The sequence below is a fragment of the Typopeltis vanoorti genome, chromosome 19, assembly GCF_054136105.1.
Source record: "Typopeltis vanoorti isolate ZY-2024b chromosome 19, IOZ_Tvanoo_1.0, whole genome shotgun sequence".
NCBI classification, from domain to species: Eukaryota; Metazoa; Arthropoda; class Arachnida; order Uropygi; family Thelyphonidae; genus Typopeltis; species Typopeltis vanoorti.
The window spans coordinates 28968050-28987429 of record NC_143567.1 but is presented as its reverse complement, the minus strand read 5'-3'; the positions used below and the strand labels follow the sequence as shown (position 1 = coordinate 28987429).

The following is a 19380-nucleotide window of genomic DNA, read 5'->3' as shown; positions in this document are numbered from 1 at the left end:
GAAAATTCCCAACTAGTCCCAAAGGCATAATGCAATTCTAAAAGAAATTCACTATAGAAAACTTTCTACTATAACAAACTATTCCGAAAGCACTATAAATTGACTATATTGAGAGTCAAACTATATTCCAAAAAAGCTAGTAAATGAAGTAACAAGTGGCAGGAACAGTCAAAGAAAATAATGAGAAAACAGTTAGGAAATATGTATCAATATATAAGTATTACATGTTGTGTTTGGTCTCTACGTCAGAGACCAAACACAACATGGAAAAAAGTAAAAAAAAAAAAAAATTAGCTAAACAAAAAAAAAAAAAAAAAAAAAGTGGATTATTTCTGTAATACTGTACTTACCAAATTAAGCTTCAACATGGTGATAGCTAAGAATAGAGAAGCTAAATACCATAGAAGTAACAAATTCTTCTGGAAACGAACCCATTAACAGTTTAGGAATGCAGCTACTCAAAAAAAAACTTTCTTAGAAGACTGTTCGTAAAGCAATTCATTATGGATAAATGAATAATAAAAGTGAATTGTTTGCTTAAATTAATCACTACTCTGATTATATTTAGAATTTCCTATAGTAAATGATCAGCATAAGGGGATTGCTTAAGGGTCAAAGTTAGATAACTAGGAAGAGACCCCCACATAGCCTTTAAAAATGTTCAGAAGTGACAGGACTCTCACCTAATGTCCACCCCTCAACTTCTCATAGTGGACCCCATCAGCAGGTATCTGCCTGAATAGTAATGACCAATGATAGGCTGGCAAGTTGGAAGAACCTAGTTATTTGTATTGGTTTAAACCTAACACATGACTGGAATGTTATGCCAGCTGAGGCACCACCAGTTAAACAAGGTCTTATTTTCATCAGAGAAATCAGGCCAAATAATGGAAGTCATTTGGTACAATAAACCCGAACTCAATATCACAAGAATAAGAGATAAGCATCACATGTATGAACAAAAAAAAGAGTCTGCACGGTTAGCCTAGTGGCTTTGTGCTTCGCAACCATATGCCTGGGGAAGGAGTGTCCCAGGTTAGATTCCCATCAACGACGTGAGGAGCTTAAGGACCTTCCTCAGTCATAGCCAAGTTAGCTGGTCTCGGGTGTCGACAGCAGGGTTTTTTCGCCAGTTTATCTGAGGTTTTTCATCCAGCAAGCAGGCAAACCGGTCCCGTGAACACACACACGGGTTATAGCCAGGAATACTGACCCAGCCATAGGCCTGATTCGTCAGCTATGCCGGTTCCGGAGCCTGGATAAAATTTGGGGGGATAGATGGTGCCGTACCTCCCCGTAAAAAGGGGACTCACGGTCATTGCACCATCACATGGAATTTATTTATTTAACAAAAAAAGAAGTGGAATGGGTGGAAGAACTAGATGTACCAGGTCAGCATAATTTTTACTAAGACTAAAATGAGTGAGAATTTGTTGAATATAACTAAGATTAAGATATTAATTTTAAAGCAACAGGTGATCAGAGAAAGGAAATTATAGCTATAACATTCAATACCAAATAAAGAGACACTCCTGAATGGCAAACAATTTCAAATATGGTGATGTAAAAAAATTTCAAAAATGGATAATGACATACTATAGCTCACTTATGGTCTCAAAGAAATAACAATAAATTAGAAAAGTTGTATTAACAATGCTATAAGTGAGTGATCATTATATGAGGGACATCCAAAAAGTAAATTCCGTTTTTAAATATTTTCACTGCAGTGCTGTGATCGTAATGGTGTGCATGCGTGCTGAGTTTTTTTTATTCCTTAGCAAGGCATTGGTGCCATTTTCATTCTTGCATTGCGTACACTTCTTGGTGCGCATTTATAATGTCTAAGAAAATCTAATTGCCCTCCGCATGTGAAATTAGGTCAGTTATCCATTTCTTGAATGCAAGGAACATTAAAGCAACTGAAACTCATCGGAAAATTATTAAGGTTTATGGAAAACATGCAATGAGTGATTGCGTGTTCGGCTGGCAGTTTCTTGCCACCTTCAGCTGGGAACAATTCCATCATCCCCCAATATAGTCCTGACCTCGCACCAAGCGACTTTCACCTGTTCAAACATCTGAAATCTTTCCTTGGTGGCCGGCAGTTTCAAGATGAAGTCAAAGAAGCAGTCAATACGTGGTTTGCATCATAGGCGGCAACCTTCTACGATGAATATATACAACTCTTGGTGCCCTGTTATGATAAGTGCCTGAACAATGGCAGAATTTATGTAGAAAAGTAGTGAAAGATGTATACTTTAATTTCAAATAAAGTTTTTTTGTAAGTATATTTTTGTTTCTCTGACAGCCCATCGGAACTTACTTTCTAGATGTCCCTCGTATTTAGTTTTGAGCAGGATAAGAACAAATATATTGAAACACAAAAGAAAGAGAAATACATGAGAAATTCTAAAGAGAATAAAAAATATAGAGGCTTTTAAAGGTGAACTATAGACAAGTATCTAAATATCATTCAAGGAAAAGGAAAAAAAAAAAAAAGAAAAAAGAAAACTACAGCAAAAACCAAGATTTCGGAAACTCCATGGAAAACTGTGAAGAAAACTAATTCAGCCAGGGGGGGGGGTGCAATGAAGCCGTCTACAAAAGATAGCAAAATCTTGATTTATGGTGGATTCAAGAGGTACTCTAGAAATGAAGAAAAAACCTATTGAAATATCCCACAATGTCAGCAAATACACAGAATACAGAGGAAAATAGAAGGCTATGTGTAAAAGTAGCTAAATAAGTGGGAAGACTTTGGTAAAAATACAGAACATAAATATCACAAAAGGTGAAAAAAATGTTCTGAAGGCTAGTGAAACTTCAAAATGGGGCAGTGAATAAGGAGGTGACAAAGTTAAGATAAATATTCTGGATATCTGTAGTAATTACTCTCAAAGACAAATGAGAGTGACAAACAGTAGTATTAGAAAAATATTTAAGAGAAATGAAATTAGGAATACATATCAACACTTGAGGTAGAAAATGCAATCAGAAACCCAAATGTGCAAAAGGTAGCTTGAATAAATAATATTCAAGCCAGAAATGCTAAAATATGAGTGGTATAAAAGTTTTACACTGTTATAATTCAGGAAGTCTCATCAGGTCTAATATCAGATGATTGAAGCAGAACTTTCAGAATAGGATACCATCTTAAAAAAGGAAAATAAAACTGAATATGAAAATTATGGAGAAATTTTGCTAACCAAGTGGTCTAGGTAAAATTAATTCAAGTACTTGAACAACTTGGGGAAAGATCTGGAAAGGCATATGAGAAAGTACCAAGAAAAAAAGGTGTTCAAAATGTTACAATTACATAGGGTAAATGGAAAATTATACAGAGCAGGAGGTACAAGAAATGGTTTGATATAAAATAAATGTAAGACAAGGAATCTAAATAGAGATAAGACTATCTGCTCATTTCTTTGTATATATGGGTCACATTATGAAGCAGCATCAAACCTGATATAAATATTGGAGATATTCTTTTATTAATATTTAACCATGTGTTATTCATTCTGAATAAGTAACATGTAGACACAGTTGAATATATTTAATTAAGATGGATTAATTATAAATTACACTGATGGTGATCCACAATACCTGAATCAAAATATTTGTGATTAACTCATCTTAATTATATATATTTCAATTGCATCTACATGTTACTTATTCAAAATTGGAGATATTCAACTCAGTTCTTTTCAATTAAAGTGCACGTTGACTAAAATGATATAAATCAAGTGGATATTAAATCCAGCATTATTTCAAAGCCAAACGCAGAAACTATGAAAGTTTCATACAAAATTTGACACACAGAGCTTACAGGAACACTCGCTAGCATTTATGAGTTGCCCTAATGCAGATCTTATAGAAGACATGATCACTTGCCCAATCATCCATATATTTATTTGCCTTCTATTGGTCCATTTTGATAAAGTTTCACTGTCTCAAACTGGTTGGTTCTCCTCAGAGACCCAGCAGAAACCTTAAGAGAGCAAGAACTCTTGTTCAGTACTAAGGAGTGTTGGAGAGGTGCATTTTTCATAAGCAAACTCTAAGCCGGTGCGTAAAAGGCATGTTGATATTGAATGAGCTTATAAAAATAATGGTGTTACTATACACTATTAACTAAAAGTAATACTTAATAGTAATATGCTAGCCTAGTTAGCTGACTGTTAGCATATCTACTTTCCAACTAAATAGCCACAGGTTCAATTCCTATTATAAGTATGAATGTGATTGTCTTTAAATGGGAGACCACTGCTCCATTTATTGAAGGAGTAAAGTGAAAAAAAAAAAAAAATTCAACACGTTTAGAGCAAGGTTTCCAGACTATGTAAAAAATAAAAATAAAAAAACATATAAAATTAATAAAAATAGAATATAAATCCTTGGTCCATCCACAGTACAAACAATCATTAACTAATTATTAACAAAAAACTGTTTATTAATCATCAAATTTGTTAAAAATTTTATCAAATTCCTGATATGCACCATTGAGGAGAATATTATTTTTGTAATGACGCAACTTTTTCATATTGTATTAACTCCTTATCAATAATTTTGTGATCTGATCTGCTACCTGTCAAGTCTCAAACATTATCAGATCTTATATTTCTGTCTTCTAAGATATTTCTTGCTGCATCAATTCACCTAGATCTTGGTCTTCCTCTGGATCTTTTTCCTGACATTCTGGTCATAAGCGGTAAGTGACCATACCATTAGTTATGATTAGTTCTGCTCACGCATTCCTGAATATTAAGTTTCTTTCCTAATATTTTTGATGTTAATATAATACTGTCATTGATCCCATCTGTTCACTCCTCTCATCTTTCTCAGAACTCATTTCTGTGGTCTCCAATTGTTTAAGTATTTTATTTCTAACCCAGCTCTCAAATCAACATTAAAAACTATTAGAACATAATCTTGCATACAGCTAATTTAGTGTTTTGACTAAATTTCTCATATTCCATATAAATTTATTCAGTTGACTTTCTACCATATCAGCTTTGCTAATTCTGTAGTCTATATTTAAATTTATCATCTTAACTAATAATTGTGTCTAAATAGTTGAAACACAGATTTACAGCCATGAATACTTATGACATGTGAAAGAGATAGGGTCTTCACCACATGTCGTGATGCCTGTAGTTAACCATGAGTGAAATCCAGGGCTGGATTTAGACTTGCTGAGGCCCTAAGCTATACAAAACCCAGAGGTCCCCTATTGTTTTAAATTACATCAGTTGGTCTTTTTGTTTTTTTATATGAGGCCGGGGCAGATTGCGAGGCCCTAAGCTGTAACTTTTTTAGCTCATATGTAAATCCGGAACTGGTCAAATCATGGTTGTCAACCTCCTAGATAGGAGATGGCACTTGGATGGGATGAGAATGTTTCACTTATTCTATTCTAGTTCTCCATTCAGAATGCAGTTGATATTTTCAATGTTTCTGCCTATTTTCATTATATTTGTCTTTTTTATTGCTGATTTTCATACTAAACTTATTACAATTTAGCTGGAGGATTCTGCAGACTTCTAATGGATTTGTTCAGGAGTACATCATCTGTATAAAGTAGAGAGCTGAGATTAACATCTCCAATTTGGGTATCAAATTTAATGCCACTTTCCTTCATAATATGATCCATAAAGATGAACAATGGAAATAATGTGCATCCTTGTCTCGCACATGATTTAACATCAAACCATCTTCTGTACCTCCTTCAGTTCTAACTGACAACTCAAATATAAAACTTGTAAAACTTTAAAGTGTATTAAATATAATGATATAATGATCCATTTACACATAATTTAGTGTTTTGAACAGCTTTTCTCCTGGCACCTTGTTGTCTTCTCCAGATCTACAAAACTTAGCAGTATAACAAGGATCTATATTTATGATTTTTCAACTATTAAGTGAAAGTCTGATAACTTCTGTTTGGCCTGAACCCAGCTTATTCAAAATGAGTTGAAATTTTCACATTATTCATACTTAAAATATTAATATCTCACCTTTCATGTATGACCTGAAGAGTGGTGGCTGTATATCTGATAATTTTCTGGAACCCATATGGACATCCTCAGATATTTTTTTAGCAGCATTAACTATATCTTGTTTGCCATCATCACTAGATAATATATACACATAGATGCGACTTGAGATACAGCCATTCAGATCTAAAGTAAATATTATTTGATATTAGTTTGCTGAAATAAAACTTCATATTTTATATATGATTTACAAAGCTATTAAACTTTGTATAAAATAAGACAAAACCAATTAGTCATTTCAATTTATGATAAAATGAACAAGTAATAATATTATAGTATGTGTGCAGAAAGTAATTTTCTGCAACTTTTATAAAGCTACTTTCCTTGATATCAGAAGGTAAGGATAATCTTTCTAATTAATTATATTTTTTTATTATTAAACTCAAGTAAAGTACATGATAAAAATGAAGTAAAGTACATGAAACTAAAATGCTTTTTTTCCCATTTAGTATCATCAAAAAGGGATCTCAAGTACTATAAGGTTTACAATCTTTCTATGGGCTGGATATAAAATATAGATATAAAATTAAATGACACCAGAAGAAAGATTAAGTTTGGTGTATATATTTAAATGACAAGTTGACATCTGATGGTATAGTTAAAATTTTAAAACTTTCATTTGTGCAGTCTTTCAGTTTTAAAGTTGGAATCTAGCATTTCTTGCATACTAGAGACTGAAAATATTTTCAATGAGGAAGGAATCAAATTTGTTAAATTCTTGGTCAAGTAATAGTTGGATTAAAAATTTAAGGTCATTCTAGTTTCTAACTTTTCTATATATTTGCACATTGTCTTATAAAATTTTCTCTTGTTTCTATTTTCATGATTATCTGCTCTGCTATTTCAGCATTTTGACAGAAATATAAAACATTTGTCATACATTAGTTACATCCTAATATATGCACTTACCCCCCCCCCCCATCCCAGTATGGGCATGGCAAACCCGAGATATCCAAGCTAGACCCGATCTTACTTCGTACAATATACACTTGGTATAATCATAGCTGGAGATGGTCTTTTACTCTTCTTTCCCTCTACTCTCTCTTACTTCTTACTACCCCCCACCCCCTCCTCTCCACTATCTACTAAAAAAAAGGCAAGCCTAGTTGTCTTAAAGTGGTAGCCCCACCACTAAGATACCTACCATCATGCTAGTCACTTGACATAGGGAAACACATATTACTTTCAAGTCTCAACGAAATCCAAACCGGACAGAAAACATGGGAAACGACCGCAAACTGGAAAAGGTTAACAAACTTTGGAAAAAGAAAAACGTGGCGAAATATGCTACATGGAACATTAGAAGCATAGCACATAAAGAAGAAGAATTAGATAAAATTTAAAATGATGAAAACATAGAAATTGCAGTTCTTACAGAAACAAAAAGATACTTGAAGGAATAAAGAAACAGCTAACTACAATATCATATACAGTGGTGTGGACAAACAAATACATGCAAAAGCTGGTGTAATGATTTGGATCCATAAATCAATTAAAGCAAAAATAACTCATTATACATACTGGAATGAAAGAATATTAGAAGTGCGATTAAAATTAAATAAAGAAAATTTAACAGTTGTTGGAGTGTATGCCCCTGAAGAAGGAAAAGAAGAAGAAAATGATTACTTTTACAAAGAGTTACAAGGAATATATGAAAAATTAAATAAAACAAACCATATAATTATAGTCTGAGATCTTAATGCCAGAATAGGAATGAAAGAAATGAACAATAATATACAAAAATTTGGAGAACCAAAAGTAAACAAAAATGGAAAGAGACTCATTGATTATACAATATATAATAATTTAAAAATAATGAATACATTTTACAAACATAAAAATATACATAAATATACATGGTGTGCAAGAGGACAAAAATCAATAATAGACTACTTTATAGCAAATGAAAAAGCAGCAAACCTCTTCCTAGACGTTAACGTTAGAAGAGAGCTAGAAATTGACACAGATCACTATTTAATACAGGCAAAACTAAGATTTCCACCAAACTGGCTACAAAAAAATAAACAAACTAAAGAAACAAAATCTAATTACAAAGTAAGACTACTAAATGATTCAAGTATAAGAAGTTTATACCAACAGAGGATTAATAACTACTTAGAAAAAATACAAGAAAATGAAGACATTGAGAAAGAATGGAATAATATAAAAGAAATTATAGCATCAGTAGCATATAAAAGTCTAGGAACACACAAAAAATATCATAAAAATAAAAAATTACATATGGGACAATAAAATAAAAACAATAATTGAAAATAAAAAGCTGGCTTTTAAAAGATGGTTAAGTAGCAAAAAACAAGAAGATGAAATTGAATATAAAAAAAAAAAAGATGAGCAATAGCCAAAAGAGAAACCAGAAAGAGACACAGAGAAAGCTGGGAAAAATTGCACATCATATCTAGAAAATGACATATACAAAATAAGACCCAGTGCATACAAAATACTAAAACACATGAATGCAGATATAAAAAGAAACTGCAAATATAAATTGCAAAATATGTAAAAGAATTCTTGGATTACTTTACAGATCTTTGGATGGATAATACTGGCATCAAAAATAATTACACCAGAAACTCACAAAATACCTTAAATGATATGATAACAATGAAAGAATTAAAGGAAAACCTAAATAAAATAAAAAATGGCAAATCAGCAGGAGAAGATGGGATAAACTCCGAACTGTATAAATTTGCTGGAAAAAAAATTTCAACGATTACTAAAATTTTTAAATAAAATATATACAAATGGACAAATACCAATAGAATGGAATACAAGCATAGTAATATGTATTTAAAAAAAGGGATAAAACAAAACTTGCTAACTGCAAAAAGGTATTAGTTTATTGAATACATGCTACAAAATATATAGCAGAATGCTTAATGAAAAACTAAAAATATACAGTGAAAAAATATTACTTGAATGTCAAAATGGATTTAGAAAAGGACGCGCTACAATGGATGCAGCTTTCTGTTTAAAACTACTTATAGAAAAAAAGAAGAGAATTTAATTTGGAAACTCATCTTTTTGTTTATAGATTATGAAAAAGCATTTGACAAAGTAAAAAGATATATACTGTTTGATACATTACAAAGAATAAATATACCTAATATTTTACTACATGCAATATTGAATATATATACAAAGATAATGAAATAAAAATAAATGAAAAGTTGTCTGAAAAACAATCTATAAACCAAGGAGTAAGACGGGGATGTCCTCTGTCTCCAAACACTTTTCAATATTTACATTAATGAAATATTAATACAGTGGAACACCTTAAGCAATCAAGGTATAGAAATTTCCCAGAATAACAAAATAAATGCGCTATTATTTGCAGATGATCAGGTATCAGATAAGAAAGAATTTACAAAGAGCAATATATAATTTAAACATTATAGTAGAACAGTTTGGAATGAAAATTTCCATAGATAAAACTAAAACAATGGCATTTTGTGGACAAACTCCAGTTAGAAGCAAAATAGTTAATAATAAAATAATAGAACAGATAAATACTTTCAGTTACGTGGATGTGAAATATCACATGAAGGAGAAAAAGATAAAATTAAAAACTTCAAAATTTTTACAGATTATAGGCCTGATAAATAGATCACTCAACCCAAATATAGTACAAAAAGAAATGCACTTAAAAATATAGAATACTTTAGCAGTGCCCACATTATTATATGGCAGTGAAATTTGGGCAAAAAACAAACAAGATAAACAAAGAATAAAAACAGTGAAATGAGATTTATGAGAAGAACTGCAAAATACACATTAGATCAAAAAAGAATGAAGACATTTTAAAAGAACTAAAAACAAAATCAATAGAAGAAAAACTAAACAATTATAAACAAAAATGGATTGAACATGTAAAGCGAATAGCCAACACCCGACATCCTAAACAAACACTAAAATATAAGCCAAGGTAGACCTCAAAAAAGGATATTGATGGATAATGAGACCGGAACAGACCAATATGGTCTATACCAGTATTTAGTGTTATGATAATGGATTCAATGACAAACATTACAGATGGAGGAAGGGAATTGCACAATAAAAATGGATGCCTGATAATTATGAAATGCACAGATGGTTAGAATCCAAGCTGAGCTTCTGTTTCAGAGTAGTTACTTCAATGCAAAAGAAATCAAATAAGCAATATTTATTACATTTCAAAAAACAGTATTTTATTTAAAATTTTTTTATGTTTATTTTATAAAATTAACATTATTTTTTTTAAATAATTATTTATTATTATTTTATAAAATTTTAAAATAATAAAATTTATTTAGCTTCATAAAATAACCAGTTTATTTTATGAAGCTAAATAAATTATCCATATAGAAAAGGCTCAAATAATGACCTTGGGAAAAATTATATTTAGAATACTACTAACATAACTGTGTTGATTGGTTGCTGGAATAACAATCTGAATTTATCAGAAATTATAGCCTTACTCAATTTTCAAAAAGATAGTATTTGTGTTATCAAAAGCAGGAGATGAATTTAATTTAATTCATCTCCAACCTGATGAACTTGTCTTTAGGTGAGAGATGAATTCATTGTCTAGGGCAGTGGTCTTGCACTTTTTTTTTTTTTTTTTACATATTATCCTTCATAGTACCCTACAGTCATATTCAGCAAGTGTGATGGGTCATCCACTGCAAGTAGCAATTGACATCCTATGCTTCCATCTCAGTACGGTATCACCGATTGTTGACCTGGGATGGTCCAATTTGCTGAACAAATAAGCCTGCAGAATGGCATCCTATCGCAACTCCGTCAGCTCCCTTTTTGCAGCCATTCCATCCTGACAAAATTGTACTGACCTGAGAGCATCATATTCATGTAATTTATACCAGTCACAAACATGCCACTCATTATGTGGCACGATGCATCGTGTTCATGGAGGCATTCATTGACTTCTTTCCAAGTACTGTGATTTCCTGATTGCATTCCTACTGAATATTTTCTACCTGTGTAATGTCACGCTTCAATCATTTAACAATATTTCAAAGTAATTACTTCAGATATCTGGAATACCTACATGATTTTTTTTATTTGCTATCTCTTTCCTCTGTTTCTAAACTTTTTCAATAGTCTCCACAACATTTTGATACCTTCGTGATATTTATCTTCTATATTATTTCACTTTCTTACATTTTTCTCTATTTCTTATGGTATTTGCCAGAACTTGCTTGCTAGAGACTTGATATACTTCCTTCTTTCCAGGACTATCTTTAACTTCTTGACAATAACCATGGAATTCTGATTTTTCTATTCTTGTAGACAATTTTCGCAACATTCCTCCCTAGCAGAAACTGTTTTCGTCAGAGTTTGCCACTAACACTTAAATGTTTGTATGTTTTTTTTTAACTTTTTTAAAAATTTTTTAGTAGAAGCTGCTGAACTTTAATTTTTTATAAAAACTTCACATTTTTTTTCTATACAATATGATATTCATTTTTTATCCTGCTTAAAATGCGAAACTTGAAGTGATGATTTGCTTCCAATTTCAAATCTCCTGTATGCTCTTGTATCCTTAACCAACGTGAGGATATTGGACAATATTGTTGATGATGATGGTTTAAGACCTTCCTGTGCTTTTTCTTCACATGAATGTGTGCACATCTACATGATGAACTTGGTTAGTGATGAATTTGTCCATATCCTATACAGAAATCCAGCAAGTACTCATTATTATTAGTTTTACCCTTTTCTCCAATTTTTCCCAAAAACATTTTCATATGCTTGGAAAATTTGAAATTTTAGTACAATGGCATTAGCACTGTAGATGGGTTAAGGATTAAGTAATTCCAGAACCCTGCTCTAGAGACCAAATATAGGACCTTTCTCAAGTCACTTCAGGCCTTTGACAAGTAAGTGATAGTTTTACACCAGGCAATGAAATTCATCTACTACCTAAAGTTATTCATGAATAACTACCTAAAGTTATTCATGCCCATGAATTTGAACCTAAAGCCTGCTGGTTGGGCCATTCAACCAATTAGACTAGCAGTAACTATTGCATTAGTGCACTTATTAGCTACTGCATTAGTGAATAATATTAGATATATTATATTATTCTGAAGAAGGATACCCATTTCTAATGGACATCCTTCAGAAGACAGTGGAGGACATACTTAATGAGGCAAGGAAGACAACTGAAACTGCCTCTTCTAAATCAGATATGTAGTACAATATGCATCCAGTTTGGGTGATGATAAAATTAAGTGTCTTTTGTTTAACAATGAAGTTATGATCCTTTAGTTAATGGGATAAAAATCAAATAAGGGGTGCTTAAGAGTCAAAGCTGTATAACTGAGACGAGACCTCCACATAGCCTTTAAAGGAATGCGGAGAACCGACCAGGGCTTCTGACCTAATGTCCAATCCTCACCTTCTCGTGGTGCACCCTGTTGGGTATCTACTTGGATACTGAACGAACGAGAATGGGCTGGCAAATTTGGGATTTAGCCGACCAAATTGTATTCATATTGGTTAAACCAAAATAAAAAATGATTGTACAACATGACAAAATTTCATGCCGGCTAGGGCATCGCCCGGTTAAACAAGGGCCCCCCGTTGTTTTCGCCAGGGAACCAGGGCGAACAATGAAAAGTCAGCTACTGGAACAAATCTGAAAACAAACCCCAACTCAACATCACCAGAGTTAAAGATCGGTACTATCAACGTAAGAAGCCTGAATGGCAAAGAAATGGAGCTAGCTGAGGAATTAGATAAGTACCAGATCGACATAATAGGTGTGACCGAAAAAAAAAAAAAAAGACCAAAACTGGTAAGATCCTTCTGAGCAATAAATACAAAATGTTATATTCAGGCAATGACAATCAAGGAAAAGAAGGAGTAGCCATAGTATTCAACACAAAATATGAGGCTAATCTTCTTGAATGGCAGTCAGTCTCAAGTAGAGTAATGTGGGCAAATATGAAAATGAGGAACTGGACAATGAGACTTATTTGTGCCTATGGTCCCACAGAAGGTGCTACTAAGGTAGAAGTGGAGGAATTTTTTGAGGCTTTACAAAAAGCAACTGACACAATGAAAAAGGAAAAGTTGGTCCTTGTTGGGGATCTAAATAGCAGAGTAGGAAATGATTGTCAGACATACAAAAATATTTTGGGAAAATTTGGAGAAAAGAGCAAAGTTAATAACAATGGCAAATATCTGTGGGATTTCTGCTCAGGACATGGACTGGTTATTACTAACACCATGTTTCAACATAAAAATGTGCACAAATTCACATGGAGAGAAGACTAGGATTAAGAAAAGTCTCATTGACTATGTTATTGTTGATAGGGATGTTTTCTCCCTGGTGCAGGACACTAGAGTGTACAGAGGATTTGAAATTGGAAGTGATCACTATTTAGTCTTGAGCAGGATAAAATTAAATTTCATATTGAAAAGAATAACATGTAAGAAAGTTTTAAAGCGAATAAAAGTTGAGCAGCTCTCAGATGTGAACCGTAGACTAAAATACACAAAGATTATTGAAGAAAAAATGAAAGAGTTTGAGAACAGGAATCAAACCTTGGAGATTCAGTGACAAACTCTGAAGAAAACATTGATTCTGCCAGAGAGGCATGTGGTGAGGTTGTCTGCAAGGATAAAAAAATCAAAACTCCCTGGTGGACACAGGAAGTTAAAGAGGCAGTGAAGGAAAAGAAGAAAGCATATCAAAAGTTCCTGGCAAATAAGTCAGCTTGTGCTCTTAGAGAATATAGAGACAAATGCAAGAATGCTAAACACTGTGTAAAACTAGCTAAACAAAAGTCATGGGAGGACTTTGGCAAGAATATAGAAAATAAATATTAAGAAGGTGGCAAAATATTCTGGAGGTTGTTGAAGAAGCTTAGGAATGGAGGAAAGAGTGTTGTAAAAAGAGTTAGAGATGATAAAGGTGACATGAAAACGGGAGAAAAAGATATCCTTGAAGTATGAAGTAATTACTTTGAAAAACTGCTAAATGAAACAAGCAGTGATGACAGCATGGTGATAAAAAACACTGACCAGGCATGCAGTCAGGAATACATATCCATACTTGAAGTAGAAAAAGCCATCAAAGGCTTGAAATGTGGAAAGGCAGCTGGAGTAGATGATATTCGACCAGAAATGCTGAAGTATGGTGGTATAAAGAGTCTTACAGTGGCTGCACTGCATAGTTCAGAAAGCCTGGACAGAGGGACGAATTCCTGATGATTGGAGTAGAGCTCTCATAGTACCCGTATATAAAAAGGGAAACAAAACCGAATGCGAGAATTACAGAGGTATTTCCCTACTGAGTGTTCCTGGCAAGATCTATGCAAGTATACTTGAGAAACGGTTGAGAAGAATTGTGGAAGAAAAGCTTGGTGAAGAACAAGCTGGATTCAGGCCAAATAGAGGCTGTCAGGTTCAGATCTTCACTTTACGACAAATAGTTGAGAAAGCATGGGAATATAACAAAGATCTGTATTTAAGTTTTGTCGATTTGGAAAAGGCATATGACAAGGTGCCAAGAGAGAAGCTATTCAATATGCTACAGTTATGTGGTGTCAATGGGGCATTATATCAAGCAATACTTAGTCTTCATTTGAGGTGTAAGTCAGCAGTTGGAATCGAAGGAAGTACAGGAAGATGGTTTAATGTTAAATCTGGTGCGAAACAAGGATGTACATTATCCCCTCTGTTATTCATTATCTATATGGATCACATTATGAAGGAAAGTGGTATTAAACATGATATCAAAATTGGAGATGTTAATGTCAGCTCTTTGCTTTATGCGGATGATGTTATACTTCTAAATAAATCCGCTACAAGTCTGCAAGATTCTCTGACTAAATTGAATAGCTGTTGTAATAGATATGGTATGAAGGTCAGCAATAAAAAGACAAAGGCAATGAAAATAGGCAGAATCATTGAAAATGTCAACTGTGTTGTGAATGGAGAACCTGTGGAACAAGTAAAACATTTCAGCTACTTAGGCACGATTTTTTACTGAAGATGGTAAATTAAATATAGAAATAGACAACAGAATCAGCAAAACTGGTATGGTGGGAAGTCAATTGAATAAATTCATATGGAATAAGAGAGAAATTAGTCAGAACACTAAATTAGCTGTATACAAGACAGTATTCAAACCAGTTTTAACTTATGGATCTGAGAGCTGGGTCAGAAGTAAAACACTTGACCAAAGACTAGAAGCCGCAGATATGAGAGTCCTGAGAAAGATTATAGCCGTGAACAGATGGCATCAATGGCAATATCATATTAGGAAAGAACTCTCCATTGTCAGCATCCAGGAATGCGTTAGCAGAGCTAATCTCAGGTGGTATGGTCATCTAAACAGAATGGGCGAGGAAAGATTAGCAAAACAAGCGTTCTCTACCAGGTTGGCAGCAAAACGACCCAGTGGAAGACCAAGATATAGATGGATTGATACGGTACAAAGTGCCTAGACGATAGAAATATAAGATCTGATAATGTTGGAATCTTGACAAGTAACAGACTGATTTGGAGGAAAATTGTAGATAGGAAGTTAGTAATGATATAATTTTTTCATGTAGTACTATCATATCTTGTACACCCCTTATGGGTACATGGCAGGAATTTGATGATGAAAATCAAATAAACAAAATATTAACTTTTTCTTATTATTATATGAACATGATTTATTCATTAGCCATTCATACTTCTTGATCAGACTATCTAATGAATCTGTACACTCTTTGATTGTCTGAATACAGTTTTATGTGGTTCCCACCCACAAATCTATAGCACATGAATTGTACTGTGAATAGACTAAGGATTATTTTTTTTCCTTCTAAAAATCAGCTAATGCCTTTTATTCCCTTATAGGGAGTAGGTGAGATCATTTTAGCCCTAACTTTTTGGAGACTGAGTGAGCAGTTCAATCTCCACTGATAGCCAATCAGAGATAGTGGGCCCAAGGCTATCACTAATTAAGCGACATGCAACGAAGAGGCGACTAACAAGTGTCGCCATCTCGTGGTACCTAACACAATATTTTTAAATCTCTGAAAATAGTGTGGGTTTTACGATCAATTTTCTTGAGTCTACGGGATGATGACCCGTTGACTCAAGAAACTTGAGTTTTTAGGAGGAAAAAAAAAACCTGCTTGCTCATGCTAGAGATCTACTAACTCAGGAACTGGTCGAAAAAATGCATAGAAACAGTTCCACTAGTCGGCAACTAAAATCAAACTCATGATGCTTTTACTTCAGGCAGTTTCATGCTGAGGAGTGCAAACACCACTTCCACTGAGCTACAGTCTGGAAACTGCCATAGAGACCACGCATGGAACTCTTTTCAAGTCACTTCAGGCCTCCAATAACAAAAGTGGTGGTGGTCTCATACTGAGTGATGAAGTTCAACCCCCACCCAAATACAATCCCAAACATCCATGCCCATGGTGAGATTCGAACCCAGCACCTGTTGGAGAGTGAATATGCTGACCATTCAGTCAATCAGGCCAGCTACTTTCTATATGTCATACTGTCTGAATTAGTCAAAGTAAACATGATTATCTCCTGTGTGGTAATGAGTTATCTATTTCCATCCTAATAGCCTGAATCTATTCAGAAATCTTTTGCTGGCTTAATACAAGATTTTAATGCACTTCAATAAAGATTGTAGTGCCATCTATTGGTCAAGTCAGTCATTATCCTCTGTACGAAAGACTTATGTATTTGTATAATAAGAAACACTACTTATTTGTCAGCTAGTGAACCGCCATGCAATTTCCTGCTGAGGTAAGCAGGTAAATAAGAAAAAACATAATATCAAGCAGTGACATAGCTTGTACTTTCACAAGTTATTCTTTTTCATCTGTCAGATGATGGGTTGAGTCTCCTATGTGCAAATCTTTGCCATTTGGTTCCATCTCTGACCTTTCTGTCATCTCTCTGAAGCTCCATAATTGTCACCTTTACTTCAAAGACTATAGCCAAATTCTTTTTTGGTCTACCTCCTGATAATCTTCCTCCAATGATTCCATTCAAGACTATACAGGCAGCCCTCAGTTTATGCCTCACTTCCGTTCCTGAAAAAATGGGCGTAAAACAAATTTTAACGGGAAGTACAAAATAATGTTCTGCACAGTCAAAAAATATGCACATGAAGTATGTGTAACATTATTATATTTAAAACTTTAATAATACATTACATATATATTTAAAACTTTAATAATACATTACATATATATTTGATAATACATATGTATATATACATACATAATGTTAAAATAAAATTAATAATAACGAAAACAAAACAAAATTATATACAAAAAATATGAAACTTCGAAAAGACATTACATATTTCTATGTTGAAGTTCCTGGTTTCGGATCACCTGTATTTTTTTAGAAAAAATGTATCCAGTGTTAACTGCCTAGATTTTCTTTTTCTTTCTTTAAGGAGTTCAGTGTAAGGTCGAACAGATGCGATTACCCTCCTTTTTACGTTTGCACTCTGTTCCTAATCGTGGTCCATTTCGCAGAGTTCATCAGTCAATGTCTCTATGCTTGCAAGGATACACTATAAATCGGCTGTTTTTATATCTCTCAGAGGACCTTCTTCGTTTTCTTTCTCCTCCTTTGGATGTTGACTTAATTGTTCGGCTAATTCTTTTAAGTCTTCACTGGAAAGCAGTTTATCATGGCTCGCCAAGACTTCTGTTACATTTTCAGCTGTAATATTGTCCAATCCCACCTCTCGAGCAAGCCTGGTAACGTCTTCAATAACATTCTCCTCTTGTTCTAATTCCTCGAAGTCGTGCATAAATGCTGGAAGAAGTTTTCACTATACTCCTTTTAAACACTTTGCTGACACGTCATTCCAAGCTGCCTTGATGTTGTTAATGCCCTTCAAAATATTGAATGACTGCCAATAGTCTTTCCTGAATGTCCAAGATTCTTACCATTTCCATAAATGTTATACGGAGGTAATAGGCTTGGAAGATTAATATAATCCCCTGATCCATCAGTTGCAAATGCGATGTTGTGTTTGGAGGAACGTAAACAACCTTGACATCTAATGATGTTCTTACTTCAAGGTTTTGTGGATGTCCAGGAGCATTATACAAGAGAAGCAATGCCTTGGCTGGCAAATCATTTTCTTCAGAGAAGCGAAGCAGGGTAGGATAAAAATAATTTGTGTACCAATCTATAAAAAACATCTTGTGTAACCCAAGCTTTCTTGTTCCATTTCCAATAGATTGGCAGCATGGCTTTTAGACCCTTGAAGGAGCGTAGTGTCTGTGAATGGTACACCAATATTGGTTTAACCTTCAAAGTTCCAGAGACATTTGCACCCAATAAAAGCACAAGTCTATCTTTTGCGGCTTTAAAACCTGGATTGGAACGTTCTTCACAGTATATGAAGGCAATTTTTTCCAGTAGAGCCCAGTCTCATCAACATTAAAAATGAGATCAGGAGGATAATCCTTGTTCTACACAATCTTGAAATTCTTTAGGAAAAGCAGCCGTTACTGCAACATCTGCACTTGCTGTCTGTATTTTACTGTTTCTGTGTTGTTGAGGTTGTGAGTAATGAGACTGACAAGATATATAAATTACTTTACTTGTTCAAGTATGTGATTTTCTAAGTTTATTGAAATTTTTTCCTCATCTCTTCGTATTTTCATTGGTTTAGTTTTGCTTACATTGATTTTCATTCCAAAAGTTCTGCATTCTTCATTTAAAATTTTTATTGGTTTTTTTTTTTTAATTGTTCTTTAGATTCTGTAGGAATAATAATATCATCTGCATATTTGATATTTGTAGACCTGGTACTTCGGTTGTAGATTTGCATATTTCTTCGAGATAGATAATAAATAAATTTGGCGAGAGTGGGCAATCCAGCACGACTCCTTTTTCTACTTTAAATTTGTCTGTTTTTATTTTATTGGATTTGACAGTTGCTGTGGTGTGTTTGTAATAAAGGTTTGTAGTTCTAAATCTAGTCATAGATTTTAAGATGTTTATCATTTTATTCCTGTCAATGGATTCAAATGCTTGTTTGAAGTCAATAAAACTGCAGTATATAGGTAAGTTGTATGCCTATATACTGATATAGCATATACTGTATACTATATACTGATATAAGGATATTAAGTGTAAAAATATTGTCTATAATAGATTAAGCAGATCAAGCAATCTTCATTGGAAAGCGGTTTATCATGGCTCTCTAAGACTTCTGTTACATCTTCAGCTGTAATATTGTCCAATCCCACCTCTCAACAAGCAGGATTCAGACCTTCTAGGTCTGAATCCTGCTTGATCTTCTACTGTC

General features: G+C 33.5%; 1 protein-coding gene across 1 annotated transcript in view; it reads right to left on the bottom strand.

Moving 5' to 3' along the window:
- Tango14 (transport and golgi organization 14) overlaps positions 1-19380 on the bottom strand; it is a 59491-nt gene that overhangs the window by 27512 nt on the left and 12599 nt on the right. Inside the window, exon 3 of the mRNA XM_090409434.1 lies at positions 6015-6179. Within this exon, the coding sequence (XP_090265560.1) occupies positions 6015-6179 (165 nt within the window). The remainder of the gene's footprint in view (positions 1-6014; positions 6180-19380) is intronic.